Below are 19,465 nucleotides of genomic sequence, written 5' to 3'. Positions count from 1 at the left end.
TGAAGGCAGGAGGAGAAGGGGTGACAGAGGATGAGATGGCTGGATGGCATCACCGACTCAATGGACATGAGTTTGAGCAAGCTCCAGGAGTTGGTGATGGACAGGGAAGCCGGGCATGCTGCAGTCCATGGATCACAAAGAGTCGGACACGACTGAGCTATTGAACTGAACTGAAAGTGAACTCAAACTGTAAGCTCCCTTAGAGCCTGGTACAGAGCCTGACACAGTGCAGACACTCAAAAAATATTTTTTGAATTAGACAATGGACAAGCTGGGACCTCCCTGGTGGTCAGTGGTTAAAACTCCAAGTGCCCAGTGCAAGGGGTACTGGTTCTATCCCTGGATGGAACTAAAATCCCTCATGTCTCTAGGCCTTGCCAAAAAAAAGAGAGAGAGAGAAAGAGAGAAAACGGACAACTTGATAAAATATGATTGGGTAGTACCACAATAGAATGCATTTGTAGTTGATGAAACTGTCTTATTTAAGATGTATTGATTGATGGTGCAAAAGTAACTCAAAACAAGCTATTTAATGGTATATCACATGCTTTTTTTACTTCTTTTCTCCCGATCAACATTGGGGGGGAGGTATTTTATATAGGGATGCATGTCACTTTGGTAAGTGATGCAAAACTACTGAAGGAATGGTTATTATGTTGAATGATAAAATCAGGCACAACAATGAGATGACACTAAAAAGATGAAGTTCAATAGTCTGTAGTGGGTTGAACTGTGTCCCCCAAAATACTATGTTCAAGTCTTAAACCCTGATACCCATAACTGTAAACTTATTTGGAAATAAGGTCTTTGTAGATGTAAACAGATTAAAATGAGGTCAAACTGGTTTAAGCTGGGCCCTAAATCCAATCATCTTATCCATGAGAAGGCAGAAAGAATAAAAAACACAATCACAGAAAACTAACCAAACTGTGACATTGTACAGGAGGCAGTGATCAAGACCATTCCAAAGAAAAAGAAATCCAAAGCAGCAAAATGATTTTCTGAGGAGGCCTTACAAATAGCTGAGAAAAGAAGAGGAGCTAAAGGCAAAGGAGAAAAGGAAAGATACCCACCTGAATGCAGAGTTCAAAATAGCAGGGAGAGATAAGAAAGCCTTCCTCAGTGATCAAAGCAAAGAAATAAAGGGAAATAATAGAATGGGAAAGACTAGATATCTCTTCAAGAAAATTAGAGATACCAAGGGAACATTTCATGCAAAGATGGGCTCGATAAAGGACAGAAATGGTATGGACCTAAAAGAACAGAAGATATAAAGAGAGGTGGCAAGAATACACAGAAGAACTATACGAAAAAGATCTTCATGACCCAGATAACCACAACTGTTTGATCACTCACCTACAGCCAGACATCCTGGAATGCGAAGTCAAGTGAGCCTTAGGAAGCATCACTACAAACAAAGCTAGTGGAGGTGATGAAATTCCAGTTAAGCTATTTCAAATCCTAAAAGATGATGCTGTTAAAGTGCTGCACTCAGTATGCCAGCAAATTTGGAAAACTCAGCACTGGCCAAAGGACTGGAAAAGGTCAGTTTTCATTCCAGTCCAAAGAAAGGCAATGCCAAAGAATGTTCAAACTACCACACAGTTGGACTCATCTCACACACTAGCAAGTGAAGTCGTTCAGTCATGTCAGACTCTTTGCAATCCCATCGACTGTGGCCTGCCAGGCTTCTCAATCCATGGATTTTCCTGGCAAAAATACTGGAGTAGGTAGCCATTTTCTTCTCCAGGGGATCTTACCACCCAGGGATCGAACCCAGGTCTCCCACACTGCGGGCAGACTCTTTACTATCTGAGCTACAAGGGAAGCCCACACACTAGCAAAGCAATGCTCAAAATTCTCCAAGCAAGGCATCAACAGTACATACATGAACTGAGAACTTTCAGATGTTCAAGCTGGATTTAGAAAAGTCAGAGCAATCAGAGATCAAATTGCCAACATCCACTGGAACATAGAAAAAGCAAGAGAGTTTCAGAACAACATTTACTTCTGATTCATAGACTACATAAAGCCTTTGACTGTGCGGATCACAACAAACTGTGGAAAATTCTTCAAGAGATGGGAATACCAGACCACTTGACCTGCCTCTTGAGAAATCTGTACACAGGTCAAGAAGCAACAGTTAGAACCATACCTGGAACAACAGACTGGTTCCAAATCAGGAAAGGAGTATGTCAAGGCTGTGTATTGTCACCCTCCTTATTTAACTTATATGCAGAGAACATCATGAGAAATGCTGGGCTGGAGGAAGCACAAGCTGGAGTCAAGATTTCTGGGAGAAATATCAATAGCCTCAGATACGCACATGACACCACTCTTATGGCAGAAAGCAAAGAAGAACTAAAGAGCCTCTTGATGAAAGTAAAAGAGGAGAGTGAAAAAGTTGAGTTAAAACTCAACATTCAGAAAACTAAGATCATGGCATCCAGTTCCACCACTTCATGGCAAATAGATGGGGAAACAGTGGAAACAGTGACAGACTTAATTCGGGGGGGCTCCAAAATCACTGCAGATGATGACTGCAGCCACAAAATTAAAAGGCAACTGCTCCTTGGAAGAAAAGCTATGACAAATCTAGACAGCATATTAAAAAGCAGAGACATTACTTTGCCAACAAAGGTCTGTCTAGTCAAAGCTATGGTTTTTTCAGTAGTCATGTATGGATGTGAGAGTTGGACCATAAAGAAAGTTGAGCATGGAAGAATTGATGCTTTTGAACTGTGGTATTGGAGAAGACTCTTGAGAGTCCCTTGGACTGCAAGGAGATCCAACCAGTCCATCCTCAAGAAAATCAGTGCTGAATATTCATTGGAAGGACTGATGTGGAAGATGAAACTCCAATACTTTGGCCACCTGATGCAAAGAATTGACTCATTTGAAAAGACCCTGATGCTGGGAAAGATTGAAGGTGGGAGGAGAAGGTGATAACAGAGGATGGGATGGTTGAATGGCATCACTGACTCGATGAACATAAGTTTGAGCAAGTTCCGGGAGTTCGTGATGGACAAGGAAGTCTGGCGTGCTGCAGTACCTGGGGTCGCAAAGAGTTGAACACGACTGAGCGACTGAACCAAACTGAACTAAATCCAATGAATGCAACATTTATAAGAGAAAAGAGGAGACTGGGTACAGAGACACAGAGATCACACGGGCCATGTGAAGACAGAGGCAGAGATTAGAGTGATATAGCACAAACCAAGGAATACCAAGGATCCCCAGCAATCACCAGAAGGTTGAAGAGAGGCAAGGAAGGCCAGCAGAGGAAACAAGGCTTTGCCAGCACCTTTACTTTGGACTTTCAGCCCAGTAATCATGTAAAGATGTAAGAGTTGGACCATAAAGAAGGCTGAGTGCCAACAAATTATTGCTTTCGAACTGCAGAAGACTCTGGCGAGTCCCTCGGACAGCAAGGAGTTCAAACCAGTTGATCCTCAAGGAGATTAACTATGAATATTCATTGGAAGGACTGATGCTGAAGCTGCAATACTTTGGCCACCTGATGTGAAGAGCTGACTCATTGGAAAAGACCCTGATTCTGGGAAAGATTGAAGGCAGGAGGAGAAGGGGACGACAGAAGATGAGATGGTGGGATGGATGGCATCACTGACTCAACGGAATTGAGTTTGAGCAAACTCTAAAAGACAGTGAAGGACAGGGAAGCCTGGAGTACTGCAGTCCATGGGGTCACAAAGTGTTGGACACAATTTAGCAACTGCCTCCAGAACTGTGAAAGAATAAAGTAGCCTTATTTAAATCCACCCAGTTTGTGGTAATTTGTTATAGCAGCCCTAGGAAACTAATACAGGGTTAAGCCAAGTTCTGTATCTTCCTACTGCACGATGGAGAATGAAGGAAAACAGGCTTAACAGGTATTCTTATGGAAAAGGTCTGGCAGTTTCAGCAGACCAGAGGCTCGACATTATAATACATAAAGCTAGAGAGATCCTTACATTTTGAAATATAGCTTGGAAGAAAAGCAATGACAAACCTAGACAGCATATTAAAAAGCAGAGACATTACTTTGCCTACAAAGGTCCGTACATTCAAAGCTATGATTTTTTTTCAGTAGTAATGGACATAAGTTTGAGCAAAATCCAGAAGATGGTGAAGAATAGGGAAGCCTGGGGTGCTGCAGTCCATGGGGTTGCAAAGAGTCCAATAGGACTGAGTGACTGAACAACAGCTCTGCACTAGCGAAGGTATGTATAAGGTATTGAGTCTTTTTCAGATGCCACGTTTAAAAGAGGAAATAAAAAGCATCTGGAATGCATTTTTAAATGTAATGTAGAAAGTGCCTCAAAATTAAGTCATGTTATCACCCAATGTTACTGAGCAATTATTCTACATATACTTGGGCCACCTGATGCAAAGAGTCAATTCATTGGAAAAGACACTGATGCTGGGAAAGATTGAAGGCAAAAGGAGAAGAGGGTGGCAGAGGATGAGATGGCTGGATAACATCACTGACTCAATGGACATGAGTTTGAGAAAACTCCAGGAGACAGAAAAGGACAGAAGAACCTAGTGTGCTACAGTCCATGGGGTTGCACAGAGTCAGACATGACTTAACAACTGAACAACAACAAAAATTCTACACATATAGAATACAGTCTAACATCCAGGAAGAGCTCACCCAACTCCCACTGAGGTGGGGCTCTAACATGGGTACAACATGACGGGAAGCTACTGAAGGGTTTTAAAGGAAAGAATGATGAGAATGACATGGAAGCTTCTATATTTCAGATGGATTACTAAGGGAACTTTGTGAGGATAGATTTGATCAGGACAAAAGGAGACAAGGGGAGATAAATTAAAAGGCTGGAATAATAGAGAAATGATGAATTCCATAATTACGATGGCGACAGTAAGAATTAATAGGAAGTGAGGGATCTGAGGAATATTTAAGACATAAAGCCAGAGCACTAATACAATAACATTTGACTCTCAAAACTATTATGAGAATGAATTACACTAATATATGTCAAAGTGCTTAATACACAATAGGCACAAACAATAGACATCTAAACTCTCCTTTCCAGAGATCATAAGATTGAAATACATGTAACTCTGACAAGACAAACTGGTTATATGATTAGGAGTTATCTGTTGTCACTTCTGAGGCAAGCTCAGTTCAGTCACTCAGTTGTGTCCGACTCTTTGAGACCCCATGAACCGCAGCACGCCAGGCCTCTCTGTCAAGCTCATTTCTTCTTAAAATGCAAATAGCGTTATATATATAAATGTGTAGGTATATAAACACACACACATATATAAGTACCTATGTCTACAAACATATACACACATCCTTTAGATTTTGTCCTTGTGTTAGATCAAGCTTCTGAGACCAATGAAGAAATACACTCTAAAAGGCTGATTTCCCTCCAATTTTACTCCCACATCAAACAGGAAATGAGACTCACATGATAAACTATATGCTGTTTAGAAGTGTTGTCCTTTCGAGAAACGTCTGAAAGGAGAGAAAAACCAGACAGAAATGGAATGTATACATTGAAAAAAAAAGCTAAAAATTCTAAATGAAATGGTTGAGCTTTCCATACTACAGGGAATGAGCTTATTGATAAGCATACATTTTTGCTTAAGGTAGCTTTTGATGCAATAAACATTTCATTTCTAAGCCAACATATGTGTTCATTTATGCTGAGCTATTAATATCTTTTCAGAATATGAAAAATAAATACACATGAATTTCCAACATAATAATACTGTAAGATGAAAATCCCAACTTAAAGCCTTTTTATTGACTGAGTAATCAACACATAAAACTTGAACAGATATGTTATCAAAGGATCCAAGTTACAACATGAAGAGTCCCTGACTTCAGATGTATTGTCACTTTATCTTAAAAAAAAGCTGCTGTGTGATAAGATAGCCTACCAATTAGGAATCATAATTATTAAGCTGAATATATTAAGAGAAAACTTTAGCTAGGAGAAAGAACTAAAAATACAATGAACATTCAGGAAAAGTATCAGTTGTTATGAAATACTATAAAATTTGATTGAGCAAATATGTTTTAAGTACTTTTGATAACTATATTTTTAATTACTTATAAATCCATTTGAAAAGCATGTGAAAATTGTATATAATATGAACCTCATATTAACAAAAATATGAAATCTTCAAATGAATGATATCCAGAAACGTAATTATTCAATCCTTTCTTCTAAAAAAAAATATTTATTTATTTGGCTGCACCGTGCCTTAGTTGCAGTATGTGAACTCTTAGTTGCTACATGTGGGGTCTAGTTCCCTGACCAGGGATCAAACCCAGACCCCCTGCATTGGTAGTACACTGGACCACCAGGGAAGTCCCTGTAATCCTTCTTTGTAGAAGACACTTACTTCACCTTCAACCATTTTTACTTACTCAAGAAACAGTTTTTGTGCAACCCTGTGCCCTAGACAACGATCCACATGCTGAAGACACAGATATGAACATAACACCATTTACGTGGTGCTAGTGGTAAAGAATCCGCCTGTCAATGCAGAAGATGCAAGAGACATTGGGTTCGATCCCTGGGTCAGGATGATCCCTTGGAGAAGGAAATGGCAACCCACTCCAGTATTCCTGCCTGGAAAATCCCATAGACAGAGGAGCCTGGCGGACTACAGTCCATAGGGTTGCAAACAGTCGGACTGACTACACACACACACACATACACACAGGGGAAGTTTAGGAAGACTCCAAATTTTTTGACTTAGGTGAATGCGTAGATCATAGTGCCATTTGCCAAAATGAGTACTGTAAAAAAGAATTACAAGTTTAGGACCAAAGACAATGCATATGGGTTTGAGTTGCCTGTAGGATGCTTGATACGGACAGAGGCCAAGAAACACGTTTAGACTAGAAAACTGAATTTGAGTGTTATCCACATAGAAGTGAGAGTTGGTACATCAAGAGTGAAGGAGAGAAAGAATCTGTGGGATTTGAAAAAGAAAAACAAGAATAATGACAGAACCCTGTTTTTAAAGATAGGGAGAAGAGGACTTCCCTGATGATCCAGTGGATAGGAACCCACCCACCAGTGCAGGGGACACAGACTGGATCCCTTGGCAGGGAAGATCCCACGTGCTGCCAGGCAACTAAGCCTGCATGTCGCAACTACCAGACCTTGCCCTAGACCCTGCGAGCCACCACTACTAAAGCTGCATGCCTAGAGCCCGTGTTCCGCAACAAGAGAAGCCACTGCAATGAGAAGCCAGCACACTACAACCAGAGAAAGCCCATATGTCTAAATAAACAAATATTCTTTTAAAAAAGATAAGGAGAAGAAAGGTAGCCGTAAGAAAAAAATCTGAATAGGAACAGTCAGCAAAGAAAGAGGAAAGGGAGAGATTAAATAGGGAATAGAAAAGCTAGCGTCAAACCATGAAGAGAAATCAGAGCTGAAAACCAGGTGCTCTTTTTGCTACCTACATGGTCAATAGCCAAACTCTAATTTTTACACATGTGAATAAAACTAGAGTTCCCTCTGTAAGAAGTTAGCAATGTTGTGCAAAGACTTCTAAATGGCTACAGGTTGCAGTGCTATTCAAAGAAGTGCTTTTTATATTTTAGTCATATTATCAAATAATGTAATAAAAATAAATAAAACTATCTTTTGATTTCTCTAAGCATAACCCTTAAATATGTAAGGGATGGGGCAAGTTCAACTTCAAATCATAGTGCTAATTAGCTATACTCTTAAAATGTTTGTTTTGATGTAATCAAAAGATTTTTAGTTATCAGGATACATATGTTGAATAGGGTAAACACATTAAAAATGGCACACATTCATATTTCTGTAATTATTATAGTAAGTTTATACACAAAGTATCAGCAGGTTAATTTCCAAATTTGACAACTGTTTTGATGGATATTTATGTACATGATTTATGTAACCAGATGCTACACTGTCATCATAATACAAAAGGTGATGGATAGGCAGTTCATGCCTTAGAAATGTTCTGTAAGGATGATCAGTTAGTGCTCTGCTAGATATATCAAGTCAAGGAATTGTCGTGCAGAGATTCCCTCCCATTCAAAATGCATTAGGTTGATTGCTATAGAAGAGACTTAGAGACAAAGAAAGGAGAATAAAAAATAGTTAATACGCTATATGCCATTTAACCCACTCCAGTGTTCTTGCCTGGAGAATCCCAGGGATGGGGGAGCCTGGTGGGCTGCCGTCTATGGGGTCGCACAGAGTCAGACACGACTGAAGTGACTTAGCAGTAGCAGCATACCATTTAAACAATGGCTATTCTTTTTTTCTGCTGCACTCTGGGGGGCTAGAGCCAAACATTATAATTATCCTTATTTTAGCAGTAAGCACAAGGTTTGATACTTGATGATAATAATAATAATAGCTAATATTTATTATGGTTGGGAAGATCCCCTGGAGGAAGAAATGGCAAACCACTCCAGTATTCTTGCCTGAAAAATCTCATGGACAGAGAAACCTGGCAGGCTACAGTCCATGGGTTGCAAAGAGTAGGACACAACTGAGCAACTGAGCATGAACACGGATATTTAGTAGTTTATTGTGTGTCAAGATTCTGTGCTATGCACTTTTCATGGATCACCTCATTTATTCTTCACAACAACTATGACTATTCCCATTTTATGAATAATGCAGTTGAGGTTTAGAGAGGTTGAGTTAACTTGTCCAAGGTCACAGAGAATGTAAGAAGCAGAACTAGAATTTAAATCCAAGCAGCAGTCTCATTCTACAATCCCAACTCTTAACTTCTGCTGTTATCAAAAGCAAGCTTTTCTTGAAAGAACACACCCAAAGTTCCAGATTGGGAAATTTTAACTCTTAAAAGACAGGAAAAACCGGGCGGGGGGGGGGCGGGTAGGGAAGTGGATTCCTCTTTCTCCTCTTTAGAATAAAAGAACTACAAATTCTTATTTTTATCATTCTATATCAGCCACATAAACATTTTCACTACAGTGAAGTTTCACTTTAAAACAAACAAACAACAACAACAACAAAAACGCAGCATTTGGAGGAAAAAAGTTGTAACTCTGTGCAATTGCCTGGAAATTGCTAGGCAGCTTTCACCTTCTGTTATGATGTTCTGCATAAAGCATAGGAAACTGATTGAATGTTTAAAAACAGGCCCCAAACTATGTCTTAACTATACCTAGCCTCTCTTTGATCATTTATTTATTTTATGAAAGAAAATGCTACTACACAAAAATAAAATCATCTTTCACACATCTGGGATACATTACATTTCAAAGGTAAGTCACGTAATTTGTTTGGTTGAAATGCAAGTACTTCCTCTTGACAGCTCAACCAAACTATGTCCACTTCCTGTACCAAAGAAACCTCTACCTACATCAAGAGGCCACAGGAAGAAAAATTACAGAAATAATATTTTGACACTGCATTAAGCCTCCATTCCCCCTTAGTCCTTAGGCAAGTGGTACTGTGCATGTTTCTGAATGCAGATAAGAAATGAACTTATTCTCCTTCCCGTGGTCTCCACATCCAACAGAGAGAAAAATCTCATGGCTCCCTTCCCTGCTCTTTCCCCTTCCTCCTAGCTATACTCCTACTGAGTCCAAGAATAAAATATCACAGATTTGCAACTTCTCTTTGTTAAAAAGTAGTCACCCTTTGCAAACAGCAACCGCACAGCCTTTCATGTGTCTGCTCTATTTTCAGGACTATAATGTGCACTAGAGTGTCAGCTCATCCATGTTAGCACATGTAAGAGAGAGACAAAAGAGATTCTTAACTTCCCTTCACCCTGAATACAGACACCTAAAAACACCCAAAGCATCTGTATCCTTTTCACAGCCTACTCTCATGTTACCTCCTTTGCCCTCCAAAATGCTAACAGCTAACAAAGATAGTTGCTACTCCTACTCCTTACTTCACAGATGGAAACTTTGAGGCACAAAACTATTAAGTTAATTGCCCAGTTAATTGTGTCTCACAGTTAATCAGAACAGCATGAAGAATTCAAATCCACATGTTCTAACTTCAAATATGGCATCCTTACCATCATCTACTGATGAAAAAAAAAAATCTGATTTTACAAAAATTCTAAATTACCTAAACTACATACTATGTGCACTACACAACCAAGTCAAATATAGATTATATTCATCTTGTCATTAACTGCCCAGGAAAGAGACAAGACAAAGAGTCCAGTGCATCTCAAAATATAACAAGGAAGAAGACAGTAATACTCACTGGCTTTCACCTAATATTACTTATATAATATGTAACTATAAAAGCAAATGACAGGTACTAAAATAAAATTTTCAAGGGAGTGATATTCTCACATGGGAAGTTCTGCACCAATTCCAACTATGTTACCATTACTCAAGATATAATGCATTCAATTTTTTCAAAAACCTCTGTAGAAGCAAAATTTATCTTTGACGTTTAGATTTAACTTGTCAAAATGGGCCCAAAAAATCACAAATGAGCTTCCTAATGATTTAGAAGAGATGGACTAATAAGTGGGGAATAGCTGTCAGTATCATAACTACCATTTATTGAGTACTTGCTATATGCTTGACTCACCACTCAACATTTATATATATATTCTCTCATTTATAATCACAACAATCCCGTTGGCATTATTATCCCAGGTTTACAGATGAGGAAATAAAGTTCAAAGAAGTCAATTATTTTGCCCAAGGTCAAACAGTAAACAGCAGAACGAGGATCCAAACTCAGGTAGTCCAGATTCCAAAAATAAACAAGCAAACAAAAATTTATATAAAGGTACACGCACTCAATGGTAGGTGAACATAAAGGATCTCTAATGAACCATTGATCTGGGAATTCTTTGAGACTTCAGTTAATTTAATCTACCTGGTGAATTAAGGGACACACTGCATTTTATCAAACACAAGCTACTGCCCCAAAATACTGAGACTACTGTTTTCAGCATTTCACAAAATGGTTTTAACAGTCATTCCAAAGAAGAATTTAAAAGACTTTTAAGCAGTAACAGCATTAGCAACATAACTGTGTACTGCTTTGAAAGAAACAAGAGTCAATTCCATGAGCAGGTTTTGGTATATTTGTTATAAATTCAAAAGCATTGGTTAGTAAAAAACACCTTTTATTTATAGAAGTTTAAGTTCCTGAATCCTTCAAGTGCACTCAGGAAAAGGTTACATGATAATCAACCTACCAAGTACATACCAAAGGCCTACTAATGTGCACTGCAATAAGAGAGGCTATAGGAAACAGATTAGAAACTTCCTCTGTCCACAAGGAGTTAGCAGGTTGTTTCCAACCAAACACACAGCCAGTCATGACTGGGACAACTAAAAACCCCTGCTATTTGTTATAGTTTGTGTGAGCTGCCCTACAAAAGAAACCTCTTTGGAAAAATAATTTGATCATTTTCCCAGAGCCCCTTTCACTTTCTTGTCAGCACTAACTCTTGCTTTAACCTATGGTTGGGGTTAGTTTCAGCATTAGTGCTGATATTGTTGATTTTTTCCTCACACTGAATCCAGAATTCTGCCTGGCTTTCGGCTCCCTCCCCCTTCTCTGCCTTTTAGCCTCTCCAACCCAAAGTGGAAACTGCAGACTCAAACTCCCCTATGGCTCCAGCAGCGAGAACTGGGCATGCTCAGAAGGCCAGGCAGGCTTTGGTTGCACTGACAGTTCCCCGCCCCTGATTTGCCGCTGCCCCCCTTCCCCCACTCCAACAACAGATACTGAAATGTTTATCTGAAAGATACGAGGCCTCTTTTCCTCAAGAATGACCCCATTTTAATTTCATTTCGCAGGGTCTTTCAGTCTTGCGAACCCCCACCACCAGCCGAGGAAGCCCGCATAATTTTTCAGCACCGGGGACAGCGCCGCGTTCCCATTAACGTCCACCCTCCCCCACCTTCTCTTGCACCCCCCACCCCCCACCCGCCCCAACCTCAGCCCCCACCCCCGCACCAGCACGATGCCAAGGTCTCCCAGCAGCCGCAAACGCCGCAACTGCAATAGCTCCCAGCCGGAGGCCGGGCCGGAACGCCGGGCCGGCTGCTACTTACACTGCTCCGCTTTGGTGGACATGGTGCTGTCCAGATGGAAAGGCTTTGCCCCAAAATCTGTGTCGTGTGAGCTCCCTCGCTCCGCCAGCGATGTTGCGAGGAAAAGAGCGCATACCCCCCACCCCCCACCCCCTCGCTTTCCCCCTCCCTTAGGCCCGTGTCGCTACCATTCGGACAAAACGCACATCAAATTGCAGAATTCGGTCCCGGAAGGTTAGGAAATCGCCCCCGGAGAAATGGGTGGGATTTAATAGGCGGCCAAAGGCTTCCTGTCCGTCCCCTCCTGGAGCTGCCCGCGTTGATGTGGGCGGGGAGACCGAAAGAAGAGAGCAAGCTGCGGCTCCTGGTGAAATGGGGAAAATGGGCTCGACCGGGGGAGGAGTATTTCCATTCATAAGGCGCACGGAGGGGACGGGTGTTTCCCAGAGAAAAGCCTCTTAAAGTGCCGGAGTCCCCGACCATTTGGATCTCCCATTGGCGTTTTCCGGGCCTGTAAATCCTGCTTCGGGAGTAGCCCCCGATGCCTCAACGGGGTGACCGGAGAGGGACACAGGTGCGTCCCACGCTTGGTCTCAGCCTCCTAGAGGAAGGAGAGGGAGGCGGATCCGGGGCGGGCTGGAGAGAGCCAGGGCCGGAGGGTGGCGAGGATGCTCCTGAGGACCGCAAAGAAGGAAATGCAGAAGTAACCCTCAGCATGGCTTCCCGGCGTGCTGCGGTCCGTGCCCTCTGTCTCCCCTCTCAGATGGGCTCTCCTGCGGGTGATTAAGATGGGAGGTCCCAATGCCAGGGGGCTGTGAGAAGACTTTAGAAGTCGAGTCTAGGGAAGGAGGAGATTTCCTCCGATGGTGAGTGAAGCTGAAAGGAACACAGAAAAGGGAAATGCAGGATCGGAAACAGGAGGAACCAGCTGTGCGCCCATGCAACCACCCAGGAGGGAGACCGGCACCCTCTTCCTCTTAGGAAGACCCTCTGCTGGGAAACCAAACGAAGCCAATAGAAAAAGAAGGCGATGGACACACACATTAAGCATATTAATAGGAAAATACTTAAATACTCAAGTACAGTGTGGAAAGACACTCTGAGCCTGAACTTGGAGTCAGAAGAATCAGATTCAAGACTCAGCCCTACCACTTACTCATTCTAGGACTAATCCTAATCTCACTAAGCCTCAATTGCTTCTTCTGTAAAATGGGAAGAATAAAACCTACAGTCACTGAAAGAGTTAGTGGGTGGGTCAAATGATATAATGGATGTCCAAGTCCTTTTAAAATGAAAGTACTGGACAAGTGCCAATCATTATGACGATTCTTAATTCAAATAATTTCAATAGCTGGTGTTAGCTGAGTTGGTTTAGCAAAAGCTTTGGGAACAGAACTGAGAGAATTGACCAATTATTTTTAATACTGACCACTGTAGTGATTAAATCAATGTTTTTCCATCTCTAAAATTATTAGTTTAGGTAAAAGAGTGTTAAATTATGTAAGATATGGGCAAAATATTCAAAAGAAATCTTTTGACAGTTAAGAGAAACTAAAGATCATGGCACCAGCAGATGTGGTGTCTGGTAAGGAACCCACTTCCTGGTTCACAACCCGTGCCTTTTTGATATGACTTCCCGTGGCAGAAGGGGCAAGGGAGCTCTGTGGGACAATCCCAATCCATTTCCCAAAAGTGCACGTCCTTCTCAGGGACTAGGATTTCAATATACACTTTGTGGGGGGCAGGGACAAAGAAACATTCACCCCATAGCCATGTCTGTCTGCAATATCTACCCTCAGGCTAGGGTCCTGGTTGAGTGATCTTCCAAGGGTTCTACATTCTCTGCCTAGGCTGAGAATTCTCCCTCTATTTCTTGAAAAGCTCTAACTTTTTACCATTCACATTTCTTTTTCAATAAAAAGCTCTTCCCTCAACAACCTTGAGTCATTCAGTAAACATATTTTGTGATTTTAATACAATCTTCCTGGTAACAGTTCCCTATGTTTACCTCCAGCCCAGATTATTCCTTTCATTCCACACTTGGTCCGATGCTGTCCACTCAGCAAATGCTACTGTGTGTTCATGACTAAGTCGCTTCAGTTGTGTCCGACTCTGTGCGACCCCATAGACGGCAGCCCACCAGGCTCCACCGTCCCTGGGATTCTCCAGGCAAGAACACTGGAGTGGGTTGCCATTTCCTTCTCCAATGCATCAAAGTAAAAAGCAAAAGTGAAGCCGCTCAGTCCTCAGTGACCCCAGGGACTGCAGCCTACCAGGCTCCTCCGTCCATGGGATTTTCCAGGCAAGAGTTCTGGAGTGGGGTGCCATTGCCTTAGAGCTTTTCAAATCACAGGTGGCCTGAAGTAACTCCTGGTCTGACCCAAGCCAACATAATCTTTCACCTGGCTCATTGTATAAAATCCTCCCTAGTCCCCCATCCATGATTTTCAATAGTTTCCTAAGTAGTCCAATTAAAATCTAAGACAGAACATCCTGTTTCTCAGCACACAACCCTACAGCAGCTTCCCATCTCATTCAGAGTAAAACCCGAAGTCTTAATAATGGAGAACAAACCCATACCTTGGACTATGGGAACCTTTATAGGCAAAGTGATGTCTCTGCTTTTTAATATACTGTCTGCTGCTGCTGCTGCTAAGTCAAGTCAGTCGTGTCCGACTCTGTGCAACCCTGTAGACAGCAGCCCAACAGACTCCCCTGTCCCTGGGATTCTCCAGGCAAGAATACTGGAGTGGGTTGCCATTTCCTTCTCCAATGCATGAAAGTGAAAAGTGAAAGTGAAGTAACTCAGTCGTGTCCGACTCTTAGCGACCCCATTGACTGTAGCCTACCAGGCTCCTCTGTCCATGGGATTCTCCAGGCAAGAGTACTGGAGTGGGGTGCCATTGCCTTCTCCAATATACTGTCTAGGTTGGTCATAGCTTTCCTTCCAAGGAGCAAGCATTTTAATTTCATAGCTGCAGTCACTGTCCACAGTGATTTTGGAACCCAGGAAAATAAATCTATCACTGCTTCCAATTTTCCCCCTTCTATTTGCCATGAAGTGATAGGACTGGATTCCATAATATTAGTTTTTTGAATGTTGTTTTAAGCCAACTTTTCACTCTCCTATTTCACCCTCATCAAGAATCTCTTTAGTTCCTCTTCACTTTCTGCCATTAGAGTGGTATCATCTGCATATCTGAGGTTATTGATATTTCTCCCTGCAATCTTGATTCCAGCTTGTGCTTCATCCAGCCCAGCATTTCACATGATGTACTCTGCATGAGTGAGTGAAGTCGGTCAGTCGTGTCCAACTCTTTCGACCCCATGGACATCAGGCTCCTCCGTCCATGGGATTTTCTAGGCAAGAGTACTGGAGTGGGTTGCCATTTCCTTCTCCAGGGAATCTTCCTGACCCAGGGATCGAACCCAGGTCTCCCGAATTGTAGACAGATGCTTTACCGTCTGAGCCACCAGGGAAGTCCAACTCTGTATAGAAGTTAAATAAGCAGGGTGACAATATACAGCTTTGATGTACTCCTTTCCCAATTTGGAACCAGTCCATTGTTCCATGTCCAGTTCTAACTGTTGCTTCTTGACCCACAAACAGGTTTCTCAGGAGACAGGTAAGGTGATCTGGTTTCCCCATCTCTTTATTAAACTTTCTACTGCTACATTGAGAAAGTATAATATTGTTAAGGGGAACAGGTTGAGTCAGGCAGCCTGGATTTGAATTCCAGGTGAACAAGTTACTTCCCCATATCTCAATTTCCTCACCTGCAAAATGCACATGATAACAGAGCTCCATCAAAGGTTGTTATTTAGATTAAATGAATGCACAGAATAGACAAAACTATAATTCAAAAAGATATATGCACCCCTATGTTCATAGCAACACTATTTACAACAATCAAGACATGGAAACAACCTACATGTCCATTGACAAATGAATGGATAAAGAAGATGCAGTATATATACATAAAAAATGGAATATTACTCAGTCATAAGAAAGAATGAAATAATGCCATTTGCAGCAACATGGATGGACCTAGAGATGGTCACACTAAGTGAAGTCAGTCAGAAAGAGACAATTTCATATCACTTATATGTGGAATTGAGTATATGACACAGATGAACATATCTACAAAACAAAAGCAGACTTAGATATAGAGAATAGACTTGTGATTGCTAAGGGGGAAGAGGGTGGGAGAAGGAAGGATTGGGAGTTTGGGATTAACAGATGCAAACTGCTATATGTAGGATGGATCAACCATAAGGTCCTACTGTATAGCACAGGGAACTCTATTCAATATCCTGTGATAAACCATAATGGAAAAGAATATATAACTGAATCACTTTACTGTATAGCAGAAATTAAACACAACACTGTAAATCACCTACACTTCAATAGAATTTTTAAAACAAAGGATCTAGAACAATCCCTGTTGTTAAATGATATAGGATGAAAAAATAGTATAGGATAATCTAGAAGAGTCACTGGCACATATGAGCGTTTGCTCTTTTTTTTGCATTACTGTCCAAGCCACTCAAGTGTACCCATTTCATTAAAGTTAGTTTCAACAGTTTCAGACCCCTCAAAGCCTTAAATCATCCATGTTTAGTCAGTTCAGTCGCTCAGTCATGTCCAACTCTTTGCAACCCCATGGACTATAGCACACCAGGCTTCCCTGTCCATCACCAACTCCTGGAGCTTGCTCAAACTCATGTCCATCAAGTCGGTGATGCCATCCAATCATCTCATCCTCTGTCGTCCCCTTCTCCTCCTGCCTTCAGTCTTTCCCAGAGTCAGGGTCTTTTCCAATGAGTCAGCTCCACATCAGATGGCCAATGAATATTCAGGACTGATTTCCTTTAGGATTGACTGGTTGGATCCCCTTGTAGTCCAAGGGACTCTCAAGAGTCTTCTCCAACACCACAGTTCAAAAGCATCAATTCTTCCATGCTCAGCCTTCTTTATGGTCCAACTCTCACATCTATACATGACTACTGGAAAGACCACAGCTTCGACTAGATGGACCTTTGTCAGCAAAGTAATGTCTCTGATTTTCAATATGCTGTCTAGGTTGGTCATAATTTTTCTTCCAAGGAGCAAGTATCTTTTAATTTCATGGCTGCAGTCACCATCTACAGTGATTTGGGAGCCCAAAAAAAAACAAAGTTTGTCACTGTTTCCATTGTTTCCTCATCTATTTCCCATGAAGAGATGGGACCGGATGCCATGATCTTAGTTTTCTGAATGTTGAGTTTTCAGCCAATTTTTTCACTCTCCTCTTTCACTTTTGTCAAGAGGCTCTTTAGTTCTTCTTCGCTTTCTGCCATAAGGGTGGTGTCATCCAACATCTGAGGTTCTTGATATTTCTCCCAACAATCTTGATTCCAGCTTGTGTTTCTTCCAGTCCAGCGTTTCTCATGATGTACTCTGCATATAAATTAAATAAGCACAGTGACAATATACAGCCTTGATGTACTCCTTTCCCAATTTGGAACCAGTCTGTTGTTCCATGTCCAGTTCTAACTGTTGCTTCTTGACCTGCATACAGATTTCTCAAGAGACAGGTCAGGTGGTCTGGTATTCCCATCTCTTTAAGAACTTCCCACTGTTTGTTGTGATCCATGCAGTCAAAGGATCATAGTCAATAAAATAGTCAATAAAGCAGAAGTAGATCTTGTTCTGGAACTCTCTTGCTTTTTCTGTGATCCAGCGGATGTTGGCAATTTGATCTCTGGTTCCTCTGACTTTTCTAAATCCAGCTTGAACATCTGGAAAATTTCAGTTTATGTACTGTTGAAGCCTCGCTTGGAAACTTTTGAGCATTACTTTGCTAGCATGTGAGTTGAGTGCAATTGTGCAGTAGTTTAAACATTCTTTGGCATTGTCTTTCCTTAGTATTTGAATAAAACTGACCTTTTCCAGTCCTGTGGCCACTGCTGAGTTTTCCAAATTTGCTGGCATATTGAGTGAAGCACTTTCACAGCATCATCTTTTAGGTTTGGAAAATAGCTCAGCTGGAATTCTATGACCTCCACTAGCTTTGTTTGTAGTGATGCTCCCTAATGCCCACTTGACTTCAGACTCCAGGATGTCTGGCTCTAGGTGAGTGATCACACCATCATGGTTATCTGGATCATTAAGCTCTTTTTTGTATAGTTCTTCTGTGTGTTCTTATCACCTTGTCTTAGTATCTGTTGCTTCAGTTAATCATCCATGTTACTGATACCCTAATTATCAACTGAGGCTTTTACAAGTTCAGCTTCCTAACATGTCCATTGGGCTAACTCACTAAACTGAATCATATCCCTTAGTCAGATGGCCTGACTTACTGCTTCAAAGAAACAAATATTAACTCCTTCGTATTTCCTTGTCTCCACTGATCAATATTAACCTTTCTCTCTCTCTTTTCTTCTATTTCAGAAGTAGTGCCCCTCTACATAGCCAGGTGAAGGGCCCTTTTCTTCTTAATCTATACCTCAAATTATAAATGCTGCCATTAATCATCCTCTCTTTCCAGCATTTTAAGTCTGTATTTTTTCAATGGATTGTTCCACTGTGCTCACAGACATGAATAAATTTTACATCCTGGAAATGGTGTACTTGTCATCACTGAATAAGTGATCTCCATTTTCCCACCCACCGCCTCCATTTTCTCAGCATCCAATCCATTATCATCTCCTTGCTGAAACAGCTTCTTTCAGTAGTCACTAATAATTTCCTAATAGTCAATTACAATTATCTTATCTCTTGGTGACTAATTCCACATATCAAATATCTCCCTATTCATTTTTGAAACTCCTTTTTCCCTTAATTTCAATGCTATAATGTTCTGAAAAATCTTCTCTAAGCTTTTTGGTGCTGGTATTGTTTAATGAAGTATTCTCAGCAAAGAAATATAAAAAAAAATTAGTGCCATAAACACTAATTTTGCCTCTGCCCACTGCCATCAATTGCTTAGCTGGTAAAGAATCTGCCTGCAATGCAGGAGACCTGGGTTCGATCCCTGGGTTGGGAAGATCCCTGGAGAAGGGAAAGTCTACTCCAGTATTCTGGCCTGGAGAACTCCATGGACTGTAAAGTCCATGGGGTCACAAAGAGTGGAACACGACTGAGTGACTTTCACTTTCACTGCCATCAAATCTTAACTTGTCATATTTATGCTAATATTTTATTTTTAATAAAAAAAATTTTTAGATTCACTGCTGCTAAGTCACTTCAGTCATGTCCGACTCTGTGTGACCCCACAGAAGGCAGCCTACCAGGCTCCCCAATCCCTGGGATTCTCCAGGCAAGAACACTGGAGTGGGTTGCCATTTCCTTCTCCAATGCATGAAAATGAAAAGTGAAAGTGAAGTCGCTCCGTCGTGTCTGACTCTTAGTGACCCCATGGACTGCAGCCCACCAGGCTCCTCCATCCATGG

General features: G+C 41.4%; 1 protein-coding gene across 3 annotated transcripts in view; it reads right to left on the bottom strand.

The window, feature by feature from the left end:
- Positions 1-12,189, bottom strand: part of UNC79 (unc-79 homolog (C. elegans)) — a 286,801-nt gene extending 274,612 nt beyond the window's left edge. For all 3 annotated transcript variants that reach the window (XM_010836213.1, XM_010836214.1, XM_010836215.1), the window contains exon 1: positions 12,053-12,189. In XM_010836213.1, the coding sequence (XP_010834515.1) occupies positions 12,053-12,074 (22 nt within the window). In that variant the 5' untranslated portion in view covers positions 12,075-12,189. The remainder of the gene's footprint in view (positions 1-12,052) is intronic.
- Between the last annotated feature and the right edge of the window lie 7,276 nt (positions 12,190-19,465).

Source organism: Bison bison, unplaced genomic scaffold (assembly GCF_000754665.1).
Source record: "Bison bison bison isolate TAMUID 2011002044 unplaced genomic scaffold, Bison_UMD1.0 scf7180017864061, whole genome shotgun sequence".
In the NCBI taxonomy this organism is placed as follows: Eukaryota; Metazoa; Chordata; class Mammalia; order Artiodactyla; family Bovidae; genus Bison; species Bison bison.
The sequence above is the reverse complement of the archived record's forward strand: the minus strand, read 5'-3'. Positions and strand labels throughout refer to the sequence as shown.